Raw genomic sequence first — 21,495 nt, 5'->3', positions numbered from 1 at the left:
CGTAATAAAAAATTATGAGCAAAGTTAAATATGGGTGATTACACCAGAAAAGTGGGGAGAGGGGGATGATTTCAAAAACTTTAGAATTGAGAAAAATGTTCAGCTTGGATAAAATTTGGATGCAAAGAATTTAATTAATAAATAAACTAAATACCTACAGTTGGCCTGAGAATTATGTAAAAAAAAAATTAGATATTTATAGTTTTCTTTTTTTAATGAAAGTAAAGAATGAAGAATTTTAGTTTCAAACGAAAGTAAAACCAACAGGAGTGGTATTTTACTGGAGAGGGGGGGGGCTGCAGGGTACGGCCTCCCTCCCCATCTATAGGTAAACCTGTTTCTGTTGAGTTTTAGTATTGCCAATTTATTTCACTTGATTGTTTTTTATTTTATATCAACAATAAAACCCACTTTTTTTATTCAAATAAATGGCAAGAAATAATTCTGAAAGAATTCCAATCAACCTTGAAATTTGAACATAATCAAGACATCATTCCAAGTCCAGTTGCCTGTATTTCCTCTCAGTGATACTTTTTTTCAAAATCGTCTATAGTTTACAGCCACTTTCATGGTTCCAATGGTACTCAGAGAAAATTTTCTCACATCTGGTTTGAAAATCTAGGCATTTATCATTTTTTTTTCGTATCTGTGCACAGCAGGGGCACAGCTAAGGGGGGGGGGTTACTCCCCTCTCCCCCAAGTTCTAAGGCGCCTGAAGCAGTACCTACGCCATGGAGGACACTAAAAACTATTTTACAAATTTCCATAGCGAAGAATCTTTGTCAAGCTCCAACAATTATTACCAAAATGACTATGGCACTTCTCAACTATTAATCTAAGAGTGAAAATTTTATCTACGAGTCTGACAAACATCATTACACCCAGTAATTTACTTCCTACAGAAACCAGGCTAATGCCTCTATAATTTTCCTAAAATTGCTAGGCACTATACCTCCCCATTTTCAAAAATTATATTCATTATCTTCAGTAGCTTATCTCTAACCTCATAACCACCATATTTAAAAAAAAACTCCTTTACCATGCTATAAGAACCTGAGAAATTTTTTTTTATCCTTTTAATACTGTCACTAATTCTTCCTTACAAAATAAATATCCCTTTCAGGTCTGATGATAAAATGTTTATCTTCTGAGGATGGTCACTGTGAATGTGAATAAAATATCCAGAGATTTTTTCATTCTTTTCACTGTCTAATAAAAGGATTTATCCTTTATTTTGAGCTGTTATTTGTACCTCATGGAAGGGAAGTATGGCCTTCGAAAACGCCTAACTCTATCTTAGCTTAGCACTTCCTCAAAATGTGCTGTCCATCTATCTTTAACTCTTTCCTTCTCACTAATTGTGGTCCTGTTCCTATCTTTAACTGAGACAAGTCCAGATTTACTACTCCCTGTTAATTGATCAACATGCCAGTACAATATTTTACCATTATGCTGTCTGGCTGTATCTTCCAGATCTTTGGCAATTTTGTCCATGGCCTCTATTATGCACCACCTTAATTCACATTTCAATACTTTCTCCACTTTCTTTACATTCCTCTGATTTTTAGATCATCCATCACTCAAATAATTCTTGTACAGGCCCCTCCTCCTCTTTATTAAACATAAAGCATTTTCACTAATATTCCTAGCTATGTTTCTAACTTTCTTCCCTAAGACAACATCAGCAACTCCACAAAATATTTTCCCAAATCTATTCCATTCATCTTCTACATTGTCAAACTTTAAACACTATAGTTTAGTATTAAACTGTTCCTGGAAAGTTTCTCTAAATACCCCAACATCATAACTTCCCCAAAGGTAGTTATCCTTCCTAAATTTCAACTTAAAATTAACTCTAGACCCTACTAGATGGGACCTCTACTTTTAACATCAATAGAAGCACTCCTATATACCCTAGTATATTATATCAATCCTACCAGTCACAATCCTACATGTGAATACCATGTTATCTTATTGGTCATTTTATGACCAAATTCTGTGTCGGATATAACTAGGTTGTTATACCTACAAAATTGCAGCAGTCTGAAACCATTACTGTTTTCTTTTCGTACACCAAAGTTACCTAGGCTATGATACCATATATCCCAATTTATACTGACTTCGAAATTAAAATTCCCTAATAAAATACCATAGTTCTAACTGGGACCCTGTCTATTTGTTCCTCTAATTGCGAGTAAAATTCGTTTGAATCACTACTATCTCCAACAGTTGATTAAACAGGGGCAAATAGTACTACGACTAATACCCTGTACTTTTTAGTCATAAAATGAGCAACTGTAAAATATAATCAGCATCAGTAAAATGAGCATAAAACTGTTAATAAGCCTTACAAGAACCAATTATTAGAAAACATTTACACGAATCCAAACAGTCACTAGCCATTTGTTGATGGATCCAGATAAGACCCCTCTACAAGCTCTGCAAGTTTTCTCCCTAAATGGAATACCATAGCAGCTGAAAGACTCCCATCAATTCTCAACATATTTTCTGCCAAGACTGCGCTGTCATTGTTGGCCTTAAAACAACATTATTTGGTGCTTACTACCTGTTTAAGATCATAATATACTCTGACTACCTCTGCACTGCAGCTATTAAAGCAACATAAAGCCAAAGTTGAGGACTATGACAAGTACATAGAACATTACTTCTTAAATAGATTCCAACAAAATAGCTCCACTGTAAAATTTCAGTTTATTTCAAGCCATCTTGGAATCAACAATAACATTACAGTTGGTGAGATAGCCAAGTATAAGTCACAGACCAATCCCCTTCAGGGACACTCTTCAACTCAGACTGAGAAGCTTTCCTTGCACAACACAGCAAAGTTCTATGTCTCCCTTTAGGGCAAGGAGTGACACCATCCTATTCCATCAAATAAGAAGCAGTGCAAAAGGCCTTAACCACCATGCTTTCATCAGCAAGATACCCAGAATTTCTTGAAGTCTCTCCAAAACCCCACTCTACCAATTCTGCCAGAAGGAGGATGAGGTTCTGGATCACTTACTCACAATCTCTAGTGCTCCAGTGATAAAATCCAATAACAGCTGTCTACAGTTACTGGGAGCATATTGAGGTGTAGGTACCACACCAGAAGCACAATTGATCATGCAAATGGAGTTGGGCCAAAAAAAAACAGAAGGAAACTTATTTGGACCTATTTGGTTTCTATAATCTTGCAAACTGCTAGACACATTGTAAGCCACTTTCATTGCTTAAACTTTTGTGAAGTCATTATTTGTCGATACCTCTTCCACCATTGAATGGATGTCAAAAAATAAATAGGACAAAATGGGTCCTCTTGGAGGCCCCTGCATCAAAAGAAGAAGTTACAGAATATTAAAGAGTCAAACTTTATTTTCTGATACGTTCAAACTGTAAAAAAAATTGTTGAAAAATGCCAAATTTGTATATTACTGAACCATTTTGTCCCACTCAAGGATAGTCCCTCCCTACTTCCCATTGAGCAAATATGTTTCTAAAAACTAAACACCAAACAAAGGCTCACTAAAGGAGCATATCTCATTTCTAGAGCGCCCTTTTGGATACTGTCAGATGTGCAATTTGACTTTGGGAACCAAAATATGACAAATAAATAAATAAAGCAGTGCTATTAGTGTGTCAGTTTGAATCACACCACTATACTGAATAATAGTGCTATTAATCTGACAGAAAGATGAACCACAAAAACTTCTACTTACACATATTTTCTCAGCCTTTTGCTCTGAAATTCCTTTGATAGTAATTAAATGTTTTTTTGGAGCAAAAGCCACAGATTCAACAGTGAAAAAACCTGCTTCTTCCAATTTTTTCACGTCAGCACTGGTTACACCAGATCCCTGAAAAGAATTACAATTACAAAATTTTCAAGCATAGCCACACACCTTCATACAAATAGTCACACTGCTCTGCCTTACTAGGATTTTTCATTTTACATATAATTTTTCATAATATCTGTATTCCTTTTTTAAAGTAGTTGATGTTCCCAGAAAAAAAAAAGGAATAACAACTTACCTCTTACTACTACTTAACATTAAAGCATACCGTCTTTTACACAACAAGTTAAGACTCAAAAATTATTTTAATAGCATTTCTTCTTTCTTGTTGTTTTTTTTATTGAACTTATCAAGCAATAAAGGGAAGAGAGGGGCAGTGGTGGCTGAGAGGCTCTCTAAAAGTATAACAAAATATATTTCCCCTCTAAAAACCTAAGGATTCCGAACTTTAATATCCTTAAAAATATAAGCAAATATCAGAAAAAAAAATATCAAGGAAAATCTTTGTGAAAACAGGGACGAGTTACTTTTAGCTGCTGGGTGCAAAGAGGGTAAGATTTATTTGATCCTCACCTTTTCAGCCTTCTCTGATTCCACTACTCCCTGTTGTACCACAGTGATTGAGGTTGTAAATAGAATGGGGATTATTCCAAGTTCTGTTTTAAGACTGTAAACCAGAGATACATGACCTGCAAGTTGTTTTGCTTACTTTGTCGCTTACTTTTTGTTTGCTTACTTTTAAAACTTGTAAAGTAAGCAACAACATGTTATACTCTATGTGCAATATGCTGTAACAGCATGTGAGTAAAATGTTATTTGAAATAACTTAGTTTTAAAAGGTTTACTACAATCAGGTAAAAGCTTTTTTGCAATGCAACTTGCATGAAAGCACATCCATACACAGTAAGAAAGTAAAGGGGATAGGAATTCACCTACCACTGGTTAGAAGAACCTTCCTTATAAAGCAAAAACACCGTCCTTACTCTAGCCCAAATATCATTTTCCAAAACCATCACCTGTTTGTTTCAGCAGGAGATACGCCTTTCACAGAAAACTTATGACAGTTAAAATTTTATGAATGCAACATCTTAATAGAAAAAGCAAAAGTCATGAATATTTTATAAAAGTGAAGCCAGCTTACAAGATCTTCTGTTGAAAATTATGGCAATAGTCTTGTGAATAGATTCTTCTGAACTAAGTTATAACTATCAAAAGAGTAGTACCATCTAACATCCCATTAACACTGTTTGATAACATAATTACCTTTAATTATTTTAAATCACAATGTCCAGCAACTAAGGTAATTCCTGTGATGGTGCTGGTGATGGATGGCAATGACTTCAATTGGCCGCTTTCCTATTTGTTTTCAATGGTTTCATCTGCCAGTTGCAATCAACTTCAGATTTGAAAACATTAGTGGTAGGGGCTGTTGCCATTTCATCAGTTAATGAACTTCAGTAGGAAACAATTCTATTGGAAAAGAAGTGGTTTGCTGTATGTATCTGGGCTCTCTTTTGAAACAGTTCAACGAGTTTCCAATACTTTACCCTCAGCTGATGTTATACAAATTGGTATGTAGTTCTCTGCCATATCCTTATTACCCCCTTTGAAAACAGTTGTAATATGCACCAGTCTCCAGTCATCTGGCACTACTCAGGTGTCCAGTGAAGTTTGGCATAGCTTAGTTAGTGGCCCAGCTAAAACTGAACATGCTTCTTTCAAAAGTATAGGGGAAATGCCATAGGGACCTGTTGACTTATTATGATCCATCCTTTTCAACTGTTTATAGACTAAATTGGAATAAAGACTGAGGATCGGCATAGGATTACCAATTTGGTAGTTTGGCTGTGATGATAGATTTGTATCATCTGGGGGTGTGAGTACTGAGTTAAACTGTTAACTTAGCAAATTTGCTATGTTCTTAGGGTTAGTAATCAATGGACCTAGTGATGCTAGATGGTTCTACAATCCCCATTGCCAATTTTTTAGGGGGATTAAATTTTGTCTCTGTTGCCAAAAATGCTTCATATTTTGCAGTTACTTTTCTTGTCAAATTTCTGAGGTGATTTCTAGCTTGTTTGACTTTTATAGTTCATCTGGGGATAAAGAGTTTCTATAGACAGTCCATGTTCTGTTGTTTTTTGGTAATAGCTTTTTGTACTTCTTGGGAAATAAATGGAAGGGTTCTGTTTTTTTTTTGTTTTTTTCCTCAAATTTCACTGTTATGTTTTTCAACTGATTCTTACAATAAAGTTCTCGTTTTACTCCATACACTTACAAGATCTTGTTCTTCAATAAAAGAACAGCCAGAATTTGTTAATTCTTTAGTTACTCTACAGTAATCAACAAACACATGTTTGAAAAATTTATGTTTTCTAGATGGAAGCAAACAATGTACTAAGATGCCCAAGTGGTGGTAAATTTTTACCAATAAAACGTCATCTACATCATTCACTATAAGCAAATCTAGAAGGGATGGTTCCTTGTTTGCTTGATTTCTTTTATTAAAGTTAACCACCTGAAACAAATCATTTAAAAAATGGCCTGGATTGATTTTATAGAGAACATTTTTACACATGTGGCTCATAGACTAGGGTAAGGGAGACCGATAGTTCAAATTGCAGAATCCAGATAGCCATTCACTCAGAGGAACACAACTTTAATGAACCAACTGACGGCCATCTAGAGAGTGCTGAAACGGGAACTTGTCTCATTTGGCACCAAGGATTCTGAAAGTTAATTATCATGGAAACACCTCAGGTGAGAATTATCTCCAAAATATTATGCCTCAGATTTAAGGAAACCTTAACCATTCAGCCACTTGATATCTGGTAAATTAAATTCTCCTGTCAGTTGACAGTTGACTAGTTGGTGTATTGATCTTGTAATAGCAACCAAGGAGTCATTTCTACTAGGTGGATAGGGGCTGCACTAAATACATCATTAAGTCACATAGTCACCTCGATGCAGATTTTAACTATATTTGCTCAGCCTAAGGCTATACATAGCAAGCCACTTTAATTTAGTTCACTTGAAAATAGTCTTTCATATTTATTACTACACCGCTACCAATCTACTCAATCTTGGTTGCTGAGAACCTTGTACCCATTGAACACAATCTGGTCATCAGTTAATTTTATGGACGAGCATTTAGGTTTTGCAATTTATGCAGTTCTGTCATTTTGCTAAGAAGAGAATTGGTATTTGTAAACAAAACAGAGAGACACCTACCAGGCTCCATATGACATATGAGTGCACTAAATATTGCCAATACAGAATTGACACTACAAAAAATTTCATCATTTAAGCAATCAATTAAATTAAATTCGGGGCTTACAAAATTGAGTTTCAGAGGTACTAGCCAAACAGGAGGCTGCTGAGGAGTAAGAAGTGATATCCTAGGTGTACATTCACAAGTGGACACCACATTAAACATTAAATGAACAGTGTTAAGGACATGAACTATACAGTCTCTATTATTTGGGTCTTCCAATATTACATGGGAGAGACACCTTTACTACTCTCCAGGTGGTAATCTCTGTCAATTTTTGGCAGAATACAGGTATTTCTAATGCACAGACCGTGCTTGTCACATGCCACTTTCTGCTTTTCAAATCTGTGACAAGTTCTTTGTGCCTGAGCCTCTCTTCCTTGGATATATCTTTGAAAAAGCAAATGTAACTCTTTTTTTTCAAATGACTGCTTAGGATCTTGTATTTTGTAGAAATGGACTCAAATCTAAATAGCAAAGGTAAAGGCTGGTGAGCTGAATTAGCAGCGGGAGATTTCACAGGAAGTTGTTTGACCTTTGTGATTGTTATTTATGGCAGCTTGTATTCAGATGCAAGGTGAGACCTTAAAAAGCTGCATCATTATCCCTATGAGGCACTCCTCCTTGGGCAATTCTATTATTCTTCTAGTTCATAGGCAATTATATTATATTTGTCTAGTTCAATGTGCAAAGTATTTGATGCACATCACATTTTGATTGGACAGTTGATTAAATGTTTGTGACTGGCTCCTTGACAATATCCAGGTTATTTCTCAAGTCCTGATGCATCAATTGCATTTGGCTAGCTTGGAGTTTTGTCATGGCATTTTCAACAATTTTAGATATATGCTCCATGGTGGCAGCAGGGGTTCTAGTAGTTCTCTCTTCTTTGTTGACTATACACAAAGTACAATGCCATTGATAGCCTATTTTTAAGTTCATCTTGTTGAGGTCATCTTCGTCATAAATTAAATTAAGATAAGACAAGAATAGCCACTTACAGCAGGAGTCGCATTCAATTGCAGCCGAGGACTCACAAAGGCCCTCATCAGAAGCTGCACAGCTATCTTTGCCTTCCTGTGGACTCTCTTGGATGCATTTGTTTGCCTTTGGTGGCATATCCTACTAATAAATCAATATAAAAAACTAATAATTGGTGCTATGTATGTATGTATATATTTATTTCCCATCAAAAGAAACAGATGGAGTATAAGATAAAAAAGCAAAAAACTCACTACAAAAGAATACGCAAACACAAGAAAAATAAAAAATAAATGGACATCTAACTACAAAAAACAAAACCTATTGCCTCAAAATAATTGCCCAAGGATGAGTAACAATACTAGAGTTATATCTGGCGATCTGGGCTATGATCGCTTCAATAGGGTCGATAATCACATACCGACTTGTCACAATATGGTTACTTGTCCATGGTGGAAGCCGTAAGAGGTACTTCGCATATTTATAATATGTAGACTGCAATTCTTCCTTATCTTCCTTTTGGAATATCCTCCAAAAGGGACTTAAATACAGATAATGGGGTAGTGCAATTGCATTATACAGATGGGCCAAAATCCGCCAATCAAACTGACGCTTATAAACTACAACAAGGCTATACGCTAAAGGGATCCGTTTCTGCAGATGACTGCAAAAGATGACGCGTTTCAAGCATAGAGCAACCAACAAGGATCCCCAAATAAACTATGTGTTCGGCAAGCCAAACAATAGCATCACCCAGCCTAACGTCAACAGCAGACCCTTGCTTAGCATTAAACAACATCACATCTGATTTCTCCTCATTAAACTGAAGGCCTATTTTTCCATATTCTACTTGAAACTGGATAAAATTCTCCTCTAAACCACAAAGGAGGCAGCTCAGATTAAGTGCATCGTCTGCATAGCTTATTAACGATAGATCAATCCCTCTCAGAATGTATGTCAGGTTTGACTTAGATTACGGTTATTAAATGCGGTAGGTGATGTCAATGCACCCTGTTTTAATGGGAAGCACCAGGTTATTTGTCAGGTTTAGTGTTGTCGGTAGCTTAAGCTCAGCTTTAAAATTTTGATACATATCATATAAAGGGTTTAACATACATGGGTCAACACCTGCTAGGCCCATATCTAAAATAATCTGCTCATGAATTAGTGAATCAAAGGCCCTTCTGACATCATGCGCAGCAAGAGCTATGCTCTCACCGCTTTTCTCAGCATCTATCAAGGCCGAAACAAGAGCAGAAAGAGCGTGGCCACAACCTAGACTAGGCTGAAAACCGAATTGATGGTCTGGAACTGTGCATTTTGACTGCAGTTCATCAACAATAAGTGCCTCAAATAACTTACAAAAAACTGTAGCCACAGTTATAGGTTGGAATGACGAGCACTGGCAAAGTGGCTTTCCCCTTTTAGGCAAAGGTGTTAGTATTCCTATTGAAAAGAATCAGGCAAAATACCCAGGTTAAAAATCATTTGAAAAAGCAGGGTAAGGTGCTCAAGGAACAACTCGCTGCAAAACAGCAGGTGCTGAATTGATATACTATCACAACCACGCAATTTTTTTCTTTTTTAGTTTTCTAATAGCAGTACAGATAGACCACCTCGTAATTATAACACCCAGACTGATTTTTCTCGCTTACGTGAGAAGAAATCATCCAGTTTCCCACCATAACTTTTTTGTAGCTGGATATCCGGAGCCAAAAATTCATTTCTATAATGCTGAACCTAATTATCTCAAGATATTGAGGTCGTTGTTACATGAGATCTTTCTTTAAAGAATGAAGACTAAAGTTTATTTGGGTGGGTAAGGACAGCCTGAGATGAAGAACGAATAATTGCACTACGGTGTAGAAAGTTCTTTTGGGAATTTACAATTACTATGAATTCGAAGCTTATTCACCCAACCATCTCGTGGACAGCCAGCCTCACGCCAAACCAAAAGCCAAAATTTTGCCGAATTACACACGTTTTACAGGTCAGCCTGGTAATTCGGTGCCAGGCTAGACCTGTCTAGACGTTACAGCTGACTGTTCAGCGAGACGTAATGCGTGCACAAGCTTGCTACAATAAATATTCAACCAAATCCGTGATTCTGCTGGATAGTTCTTTGAACTAACCATCAGCAGATCAAAAGGAACTTGGATTTTTGAAGCAAGTTCATCACAAGTTGACTGAAATGAACTCACAGATGCATGTTTCTAATCACAAATAAAATCAGGATGCTTCTGGAGCCTTCCAGGAGGAGGCAAAACACTAACATTTAAATCAATATAAAAAAAACAACAGAAAATGGTCTGATGTAAAATTTGAATTAGAAACAAGAACACTTGATGTAACGGATCAAGTGTGCATACCATGATCTAGGTTTGACATACTTGCCAAATTATGAATATATGAAAAATTCTTATTCTTAGACACAAGTATAAATTCATCACCTAGCATACCGAGTAACATATTAGCACAATTAGAACTTGAACTGTTGTTGCCGCTCAGGTTTTCAAGATCACAGTTAAAGTCACCTGTTATCAGACACAAAAGTCCGTACTTTTTTATTTTATCAATACACTTTGATAGCCTTACAATACTTATGGCAAACAGTCTATCTGATCGATCATCACGATAGTCCATAGGAAGGTACACGTTCACAATAACCATATCTTGGATTTTGACAGCAAGAAAGTCTAATGCCGAGTCAAAAATAGAAGTGGATAGAGAGTATCTAACGTAAGTCGCAAGGCCGCCAGATGGCCAGCCATGATTGCAAGAGCATTTGGCTGGGACTAAAAACTTGATGGTTTGTGAGACAGGTTCAATAAGGTAAGGCTGAGAGAGGTTGCAAAATGTTCCTACAAACACACAATATCATATCTTGAAAGAATATCTTTGATAAAAAACAAACTGGTTAAGGAGATTTCCATTTAAATTCCATGTTGCAACTGCATACTTAGCACAGACGGGTTCTAGATTCATTTTGGTAGGGAATTCGTATTGATTATCACTTAATTAGTCGGACATCTTATGTTATAGCATGTAAGGCCTTTCTTTTTGCACAAGATGCAGAACATATCTTTAGTGCACATATTGTCCTTCATGGATGTGTGATCAGAAGCACCACAACAACCACATATAGGCATCAATACGCAATTAGTTGCTAAGTGACCAACTCTATGGCATGAATAACATCTTTTTGAGAGAAATTTGGATTCTTCAGCAGGCAGCTTCTCACAACTGATTTGGACTGAGACTGCAAGAAAGTCTTTGAGATCCTTACTGGTTCCAAAATACAGCTTGAATACTTTGGAGTGGTCAAAGCTACCAATTTCTATTGCTTTTAATGCGCTTGGAACAAGGGATTCTATATCAGTATGGGTTATACTAGGTGGAGCCTGTTCCAAAACAGCAATAAACATCTTCTCTTTGAGCATGGCAGAGACCTCAGGCTTACTAACTTTCATTTTTACAACAATCTTTTCAGCAGAAGATTTGGACTTGACGAACAATTTTCAGCCATGTCTCACCTTCTTAGCTCTCTTATTTTGGCTGAGTTGGGGCAGATGCTATCCAAAAACTGTTTGTGAGCGATGGGGTTATTGAGAGACTTTGGCATTTTAAGATAAAAAGTTATAAACATAAAAAATCATCAATGAATGAGCTTAGAAATGTTAAGTAAAGAAAGTAAAGTGAAGTGCTTTTAGGAATGATGCAGCTAATCAAAATAAGTATTTTAAAATTTTTCAAAGTTGTTTTCAGACTTTTGTAGTGTTTCCTCCTCAGTAGTCCCAATTGCAAACTGAAAATGCCAATTGATTTAAGTCAACAGACCAATAATACTCAAGCACCCATAATGTCTAAGCATACATAACATTTACTTTAGTGCTCAGAGCTGCCAACTTGTAAGATTATAAGTTACTCTTGTAACAGGATATAATGTCTTTTAATGAGATTTTGTTTGCCAACAGAACCCAAATTCTCCCCTCCTGTAACTTGATATAGGCTAATGTCTCTCTGTGAAATTCTGCTTGCCAAAATAAATTGAATTGAATGACATATTTGGAATATTTGTGAATTCCCAAGAAACCAAGTTCTCCCCTCATGTTACTTGATGTAGGCCTAATGTTTCTTTGTGACTTCTAGACTTCTTTTTTGTATGCTCACCCTATCTGTTTCATAAACATAACTTATGATAATTTTTAAAATCAATATTTAAAGAAGAAAAGGATTTTAAATCCACTTTAGGCTGTTAAAGGTATTAATGAGCAACAACAGCAATGCTTTATGAAATTTATAATAAAATCTCTTGTGATATTTACCTCAATATATCAGCAGTTGACCAAATCAATTGTGCACCAAACCATCTTCTGGACCACACTGTGGTGTTTTTTTGTGGAAGGTGAAGTCCTCCTTTTGCAAGTGTGCAGACAGCCGGGTATTGTAATATCATTGTTTTTTTGCTAGTATTAAAGCTCATTCCAGTAGACAATGCATAGAACATCCCCCAGACTCTACCCCAAGTACTACCAAAAACAATCAATCTCTTGGCTGGTCAAGCTCAAATGATTGGTCAATGAATAAAACAATGGTGGAAGTGGGGGTGTTTGTCACTATCCATGATGAAAATGAAACTGAATTTCAAGAGGTCTTATCAAGAAGCTCCAAAAAAAGAAAACAATTTCCCTAATCAAAAATAATTTCCCTCCACATGATCCAACTCTTCCATCACAAAACCTTGAAATATACTTAAAATTTCTCCTGATACCCCCTTTGAAATAAATAAGATAGCTCTATTAAGGGTTGCAATCTTCATATTGTCAAAATCAATGTTCTCTTTAAACATTATCTGTGATGGATCTAAGCTAATAGCCCTCCAAGATTCTAAATTAGCAGATATATTACAGAATTCAAAATCTCTTCTTAACATAAAGTCTGTTCTCTGGACCCCAAACCACAACACAACTAAAATAGTTGTGTACAACATCCCTCCAGAAACACCTGTTCAGGAGCTAAGGGAAGGGCTCTCTGACAGAACAGGTAACCCAATCCCAGTTGCTGATGTCACCCAACTGTTAAAACAGATACCAACAGCCAAAAGTCAAGCAAGTTATTCTTATTCACACTAAGAGAGAAAGCAATAGCCTGGGCCAGATATTCCTCTTTGGACAAATGAAATCCCACAAGCTCTACAAGCCAAAACCTATCCAGTGCCAAAAATATTTAAAACTAGGACACACAAAAACAAACAAATGCAATGAAATATTACAAGCATGCAATAAGTGTAAAAATTCCCACCCCATCGGAATGACAAATTGTAAAAATGATCAGCCAAAATGTAAGAACTGCAAAGGCTTCTACCATGATTCTACCAATAAAACTTTATGCCCTGCACATAAAAAATTAACACTAACACTCCAAATAGCAACAGAAAAAGCCATACCTTACCCATTTGCAGCAATGGAAGCAAATGCAGCTCAATCACACCAGATCAAACACTCTATGAAACCACCCAACACTTTCACCCACAGAACACCCATTCTACCTAAGCATCAAACACCCCCCCCCCCCTAAGACACCTTCCTCAAAATACCCCAGCTCACATTCCTATCAGAGAGCATCACCAAGGACAAACCAACTAGCCTCTGCAACTAATGATAGAAGATCAGACTGGCCACCCCTTCTAAGCAGAAACAAACCAGAATCATTACCAGGAATTAATCACCTAATCAACAAAAATCCAAAGAAACTAACACCTAGTATATGCCTCTTTATACTAAACTCTAATGAAGCCCAGTCAATGAACCTACAACAGCCGCAAAAAGCAAAAATGAATTGGCAAAATTGTACCTACCTAATCACATGCATATCCAAGCAAAAAAAGATCTTGCCCTACTCCTAGCAAAGCTAAACATTGACAAACAGCAATATGAAAACTAAAACACAAAGCAGTATATCTCAATACGTCAGTGGAATATAAGATCACATTAAGAAAATAAGTTAATTGAACTAATATCCTTTACAAATAAAAATTCCATTGATATTACTTGCCTTCAGGAAACCCATTTGACTAAAAATCAACAAAGTCTCCAGTATACACTATCCTGAGAAAGGATAGGTCTTCAGAGAAAAGGAGGTGGTATAGCTTTAATAATAAATAATAACATTAAATCTGTGATATAGTTTTCCAGATTTTTTCAAATGATGATGATGCAATTGGAAAAAATTTTTTGGTTAAATAATACCAACTAATAGCCAAACCACAGATGCCATGGATTTCTTCACTTATATAACTAATTGTAATATGTTAAAAAACATAATTATTTGCAGGGATTTTAGTGCATACAGCCTTCTGTGGGGAGATAAGCCAACTAATAAAGCTGGAAAGCTTATTGAAACTTTGATAACAAATAATACTGAATTAGCAATTGCTACCCCTTGAAATCTAAATACATATTTTAACCCCAAACATGACAATTTCTCAAAATTGTGTCAAAAGATATTTTGAAAAAAATTTATATAAAGAAAATTTGTAGCCTCTGTTCTGACCATTTTGCCACAGTTTCCTCATTAAGTGAACCATCTAAAATTCTGCCACATATCCCTAAATATATGAACACTAAAGCAAAATTGGACTATGTTTAAAAATAAGCTTAATGAAGAAATTTTAAGTCTCACCCAGGAATCACATACCTCAGTTGTAACAGCTGACACACATGCTGAAGTTATGACATCCATACTAACAAATACAACTAATCATGCCATCCCCAAGACAACACCCAGGAAAACAATCTCTAAACAAACTCCTAAAGCATGGTGGACAAAAGAATGCCAAATTAATTGGAGAACAAAAAATGCAGCTAGGAGAACATACCTAAAAAAACCATCTCCTGCCACATTTAAGTAAATTAAAAGCAGAGGCTAATCTCAAAAGAACAATAATAAGTGCTAAATACAAATATTGGAATAACTTTGCAAATAGTCTTTCCAGAGAAACACATGAGCCAATTATACATAAACTCATAAGCAAAATCTGTGGGGAAAAAATTTTGCCAACCCTCTCTAGTTTGAACTACTATATGATAATGCCCGTTATGACAATGATATTGAAAAGGCAAAATTATTTGCAACTCTTTTCTCAAAAAATCTAACATCAAAAATCAAAAGTATCACCACTCGAATATTGATAAATCCAATTTATCAGCCCCACCCAGGATCATAGTATATAAACAGTTCATTCTCAATTCATGTACTGAAAAATGCAATACAACATATTAGGACCAATCCTACAAGTAGCTATGATAATATAAACCCTACATGAATAAAGAATCTTACCCCTCTGTATAAAGAGGAACTCCTAAATTGCTATAACCATACATGGGTCACACCCAAGTTCCCTAATGTTTTGAAATATTCATCTCTTTTACCAATTTTAAAGAAAAATAAACCTAAATATGACCCTGAGTCATACAGACCTATAATGATTACTCCTGTGCTGGGAAAAGTAATGGAGAAAATGATTTACAATCTGCTATGGCTGCTGTGGCTTGTTGAGAAGAATAATATGATACCTCATACTCAAACTGGCTTCAGGAAACACCACTCCTCAACAGATGCTTTTATATTGTTAACAAATGCAATAAATGAGTCCTTATCCAAAAATAATGTCCTAATTGCTGCATTCCTAGACTTTGAAGGGGTGATTAACATATGACAATGTTAATCACCAGACTCTTTTAGTTAAACTTGCAAATCTTGGATTACCCCCTAAGCTTGTATCCTTTGTAAAACCATTCATAGAAAATCAAAGTTTCATTGTTTGAGTAGGTTCAGCCTCCCCACCCAAAACTACAATAACTAAAGGTCTTCCACAGGGTGCAGTCCTGAGCTGCCTCCTCTTTTCCCTATTTCTCTGGGACATGAACCTCCCACACACCAATTTACAATATGCTGATGATCTGGTTTTAGAGATAACTGGCAATACCTTTGATATTGCACATTCAAAGTTACAAAAATCACTTTTCCAATTTGAAAAGTTTTCTCAAAATTCTGATTTACCTATTACTCTCACCAAGTCAAAACTAATCCAATCCCACCACAAGCATAATAATCTTAATGCAAGGCTAACTCCAAATGGAATAATTATTAAGGAGGACAATCAAGTCAATTAGCTAGGCCTCACACTTGACCAAAAACTTAATTTCCACCTTGACAACACAAACACAATACAAAAATGCAATGTAAAAATAAGAATAATAAAAAGACTAATAGCCACACCTTGGGGCTGTAATGAGAAAACATTACTCTAATTTTGTAAATCCCATATAAGACCCCATATTGATTATGACTTCATTGTTTATGGTGCTTGTGCAAAGACCCATATGCAAAAATTGAAACAACACAAAATAATAGAATCCATCCCATATTTGGTCTTAGGAAACCAACAAACACTAAGTTTAATGCTTACAAAGAGTGGACTATCAACCATAAATGAAAGAATAAGATTTCTTTTAATTAATTATCTTACAAAAATAGAAGCCAACAGCTCTTATGCTCTCCATAACTGGTTAAGAAATCCATCTATGTATAGAGGCATTGCAAATGATTATGCCAATACCCAGAAGAAATTCCCTGCGCCAGTAAAATCTATGAGCAGATGAAAAGGAAAAGGGAAAGAAAAGTCAAAAGGAAAAGGGCCCAATAGTCTCAACTGAAAAGCCTGCACTTGCTAAAATCGAAGAAGAAAGGTAAACTATCTTAATGTTGAGTCTTATGAATAGATAATTGAATATGACTGTGCTTGTCTTTATCTTTCAAGTTGGAAGCTGTGGGTTGTAGGTGCTGGGCGCTAAAGTATTTATGAATTTGAGTGTTTTGGGCTCTGAGCTTTAAAGAATCATTGGTGTCTACAAAATAAAGAAAATCTAGCATAGACCTAGGCTTCAGAAGCTCAAATCATAGCCTACTGGTTAAAGTTATTTTCTAGATAGCACAAGTCTAAACATGGAAGTACTTTTAGATTCAGTTTTGTCTTACAGCTTTCCACCTGTTGAAAACATTAAAAGAAAGAAAAGACAGTTTTGTTGCTCAGTTTGGAAACCTAGGAGGAAGAAAAATAGGTCTACAGCCACTTGAGCCTTTTGTCATTTACCTAATCTCCAAAGCCATACAATTAAAATAAGTGTCTTCGAAACAGGTTCCCAGACTTGCTTTGGGCTTGTGATCCATTCTTAAGACTTTTTGTTTTAGGCTAACCAGCTCAAAAACTTCCCAAGATAGTGTCTAACAAGAGTTTCACCAAGTATAGGTTCTTCCATAAGCTGAAACTTACGATAAGCTTGGAGAGAGGTATTGGTCCATCTTCTGCGTCAGTATAAGCTACATTTTGCTGACTTTCATTAATTTCTTGGCTAACTTGTTGTGCCATGTTTGCTCAAATTCAAAATAGAGAGCTTACGAAAGTGTAGACCTTAATGTTCTCGGTAATATAATTTAATAAAATCAGAACAAAATAATGAATATTAGCAGAACTATTCATCATAAAATTCCAAAAAAAAATAAAGGCAAAATCTGCACTTCAATTTACTTTATTTCACTTTATAAAACCAAATTTTTGATAGGGATTTAAAATGTTATTTTGGCAAAATGATGAAATTGTATAAAACATGTGTTTGGAACTGGTCCAGGCAGAATTGCTGAAAATAGAAGCATGAGTCGTAGACAAGTTCTTTCAATCTCTTTACCATCTTCAGAAGTTCATCATTTACAAGCCTTAAGTGAAGACATGGAAATTCTTTGCTGTAACGATCTATATAGTGACGTTACTTTCCTAGTTGAAGACACTAAAATTCCTGCCCATAAAGTGATTCTTGCTGCAAGGAGTCAGTACTTTAGGTAAATAATACTAGACATTTGAAAATATTATTCCTCTAAAGGATTTTTCATTCTCAAATCTATTTTGGTGAGCAAATAGACTTAAACTGTCAGAAATAAATCCAAAGTATTCAATATCAAGGGGGGTTTAATTAAAGTCTGGATGGAGTGGAAACTATTTCTTTTCCATCCAGAGTCTCAAAAGAGTTCTCTCAAGGTCCCATTGAGCTAGGCAAGCAAATTTTCTGACATCAAGCTTGATTAAACCTAGCTGACAAAAACAAACATACCTAAACCTTAAATAACTTAGACTTAAATTTTTGATAATAATAATCATTTGCTTTCTATAAGATGAACATAATACCCCACTTCCACCTTTTAGGCTATGGCCTTTGTAGATTTTTAGTGATTGACCACTTCAATAGGAAATCATGCCTATTAAAATAAAAGCAGTAGTGTTAGGTTCCTTAGTCTATTTTATGTTCCTTCTAAAGATGCACTTCAGAAAAGGAGAAATAGGTCAATAGAATTAAATGTAAATAATCTTATTAATATAGACCTGCTGCATATTAAATGGTAAGAATTTGATAGTTTTAGTGCTTCATTTAGTTTTTATATATCCTATGTCAAGGAGAGAGGGATATGTATTGTCAAAAAGTAATTGGGTTGCAATATTTAGAAAGAACAGAAAATAATTAATCTAGCAGAAGTACTTGTATTACATTAACATATTTTCTTTAGAAAATGTCAACCATTGACAGTTTAGGCTACTGTGCTCTTTTGAAAAATAATACTTGCTACCCTTACAAATACTTATTTAATCCCTTAAAGTGACACCTTGTATCTTTAGATTGATACCTTCCAAATAAGAAATACAACATGTAAGCAATGGATGAATTGTATAACTTATGGTAAAATTCTAATCCATTGACTTCTTGCTATCTTGGATAGTTGTTGGGCTAGAGAATTGAAATTTTCAGGGATGTGTCTACAGGCTAAATTATATATCCTGGAAAGTTATTTTGATGTCCCTACCTATACCCCTTCCCCCTCCTCTAGATAATACAGCCTTTTGTGCATTACAGCTTATATTTTGGTCAAATTTGATCCTGTATTACTATTAAAAGTGTTAATCCTTGTGTACCTTAGAAAAATTTAACTTTTCACTGTTTTTAAGCTACTATATTCCATAATTAGTTCACCAGCATTGAAAAACAATTATTACCTTTTATGGTATAGTTCAGAATGGAATGTAGGCATATAAACACCCCATGTTTGAAACATCTTATCTTTAAATGGCTTTACACAGGGTAATACAGGTAAGACATTAAACTTTTAAGGGGCTTTTCACTCAAAATTTTTCACTCAAAATTATGATTTGTTGCTACAATTGGGTAAGGCTTATGTTATATGTGTGTCAATAACATCTATTTTGTAAATCATAATGGCATAGAGAAAGTCAATTTCTTCAAGACAGCCCAATAATGATTCTTGGAAACCTGAAGAGAGGCAAAACAAAAATTTAGTGGGAAAAATAAGCACAAGTCCTAAATAGGCTACATGATTGACATAACCATAATGGATATGCTCTCTTTGGGGGAGGTTAATTAAAAAAAATTAAAAAGATGTATTTGTAACTTACAAATAGGTGATCAGATCTTAATGAAGTTTGATATTTAGAAGGATCTTGTGCTTCAGAGCTCTTATTTTAAATCCCAACCAGATCCAGTGACACTGAGGGGAGTTGGATAGGGAAACCAGAAATCTTGGAAGACATGAAAATTGAGGTATCTTTTATCTTGCAAATGGGTGGTCAGATCTTAATGAAACTTGATATATAGAAAGATCCATGTCTGAGATGCTTATACAGAAATTACTCTGTGGGTTTTTCCACCTCAATGCCCCACTTTTTACTCTAAAGTTTGACTCTTTCTGTGAACTCTACTTTTTAAAACGGTAAAAAATTTTAGCATAAAGAGTGGGGTGTTGAGGAGGAAAAGGCCCTTTCATATATGGAGTAATTTCTGTTCATTTTAAGTTTTAATGTTGCTCCTTACTTTCAGTTAAGAACACTAAATTTTATTCTTGTTTTCTTTCAAACACATCCCAAGCTGTATACAAAATATTATCTCTGAACCCCTCCCTAATTAGCATGGAATTCCTATCCCACCTAAAATGCTAGTGAAACATGTTAAACTCCTTGGTGTCACAACCTTCTAATAATGTCAAGTAGGACAAGCATATTTAAAGAATTCTAGACTTTCCAGACAAAGGATAGTCAAAACTAACAAGAGCTAAGAGCTCATATGCCACTTGTGACAAGGCTGGAAGAGCCAAGAGCTCATATGGTATGAGCTCTAGCAAAATTCTAAGAATCAATATATTGATTGAAATAGAAAATCAGAGGCTTAATGCCAGTTGGGATTTAAAATAAAAGCTCTGAATCATGAGGTCCTTCTAAATATCAAAATTCATCCAATCACACTCACTTGTAAGTTATAAATACCTCATTTTTTCTATTTTTTCCTCTCCCTTCAGCCCCCCCCCAGATGGTCAAATTGGGGAAAATGACTATATCAAGTCAATCTGTGCAGCTCCATGACATGCCTACCAATTTTCATTGTACTAGCATGTCCAGAAGCACCAAACTCGCCAAAGCACTGAGCCCCATCCCCAAAGAGAGCAGATCCAGTATGGTTTTATGTCAAACATGTATCTACAAAATTTGCTTATTCTACCCACGAAGTTTCACCCCAATTTCTCCACTCTAAGCGTTTTCCAAGATTTCCAGTTTCCCCCTCCAAATCCCCTCAACATCAACAGATCTGGTAAGGATTTGAAATAAGAGCTCTGAGTCATGAGTTCCTTCTAAACATCAAATTTCATTCAGATTTGGTCACCCATTCTTAAATTAAAAATACCTTAATTTTTCCAAATTAACACCTCATAGCTCCCCCAAAGAGAATGGATCTGTTCCAATTATGTTTATCCCGTTTCTATGACTTGTGCTTATTCTTCCCATCAAGTTTCATCATGATCTCTCCACTCAAAGCATTTTCCAAGATTTCCGGTTTCCAATATTTCTGTTTCCCCCCTCCAACCCTCTATGTCCCTGGATCGGATTTGAATTGAAAATGGAGCATCTGAGACATAATATCCTTCTATACATCAAGTTCCATTGAGATCCGATCACCCATTCATAAGATAAAGATTATTTCCATGTCTTCCAAGAATTCCGGTTTCCCCTTCCAACTCCCCCCAATGTCACCGGATCTGGTCGGGATTTAAAATGAGAGCTTTAAAGCACAATATCCTTCTAAATAACAAATGTCATTAAGATCTGATCACCCATTTGTAATTTAAGAATCCCTCATTTTTTCTAATTTTTCTGTATTACTCCACCCCCCTTCCAACTCCACCAAAGAGAGCGGATCTGGTCCGGTTAAATCAGTCATGTATCTTGGACTTGTGCTTATTCTTCCCACCAAGTTTCATCCTGATCTCTCTGCTTTAAGCATTTTCCAAGATCTCCATCCCCCTACCCCAACTCCCCCCAATGTCTTGGGATCCGGT

The 21,495-nt window shown here is 35.6% G+C and overlaps 2 protein-coding genes across 2 annotated transcripts in view; one reads left to right on the top strand and one right to left on the bottom strand.

The window, feature by feature from the left end:
- LOC136029125 (DNA repair protein RAD51 homolog A-like) overlaps positions 1-17,534 on the bottom strand; it is a 33,684-nt gene extending 16,150 nt beyond the window's left edge. The window contains exons 1-2 of the mRNA XM_065707202.1: positions 17,381-17,534; positions 3,720-3,857 (exon numbers count right to left, since the gene is read on the bottom strand). Of these exons, the coding sequence (XP_065563274.1) occupies positions 3,720-3,857; positions 17,381-17,476 (234 nt within the window). The 5' untranslated portion in view covers positions 17,477-17,534. The remainder of the gene's footprint in view (positions 1-3,719; positions 3,858-17,380) is intronic.
- Positions 17,535-17,691: 157 nt separating this feature from the next.
- Positions 17,692-21,495, top strand: part of LOC136029124 (BTB/POZ domain-containing protein 9-like) — a 46,286-nt gene continuing 42,482 nt past the window's right edge. Inside the window, exon 1 of the mRNA XM_065707200.1 lies at positions 17,692-17,943. Within this exon, the coding sequence (XP_065563272.1) occupies positions 17,759-17,943 (185 nt within the window). The 5' untranslated portion in view covers positions 17,692-17,758. The remainder of the gene's footprint in view (positions 17,944-21,495) is intronic.

Source organism: Artemia franciscana, chromosome 7 (assembly GCF_032884065.1).
Source record: "Artemia franciscana chromosome 7, ASM3288406v1, whole genome shotgun sequence".
Lineage (NCBI taxonomy): Eukaryota > Metazoa > Arthropoda > Branchiopoda > Anostraca > Artemiidae > Artemia > Artemia franciscana.
This window is presented reverse-complemented; position numbering and strand designations above follow the sequence as displayed.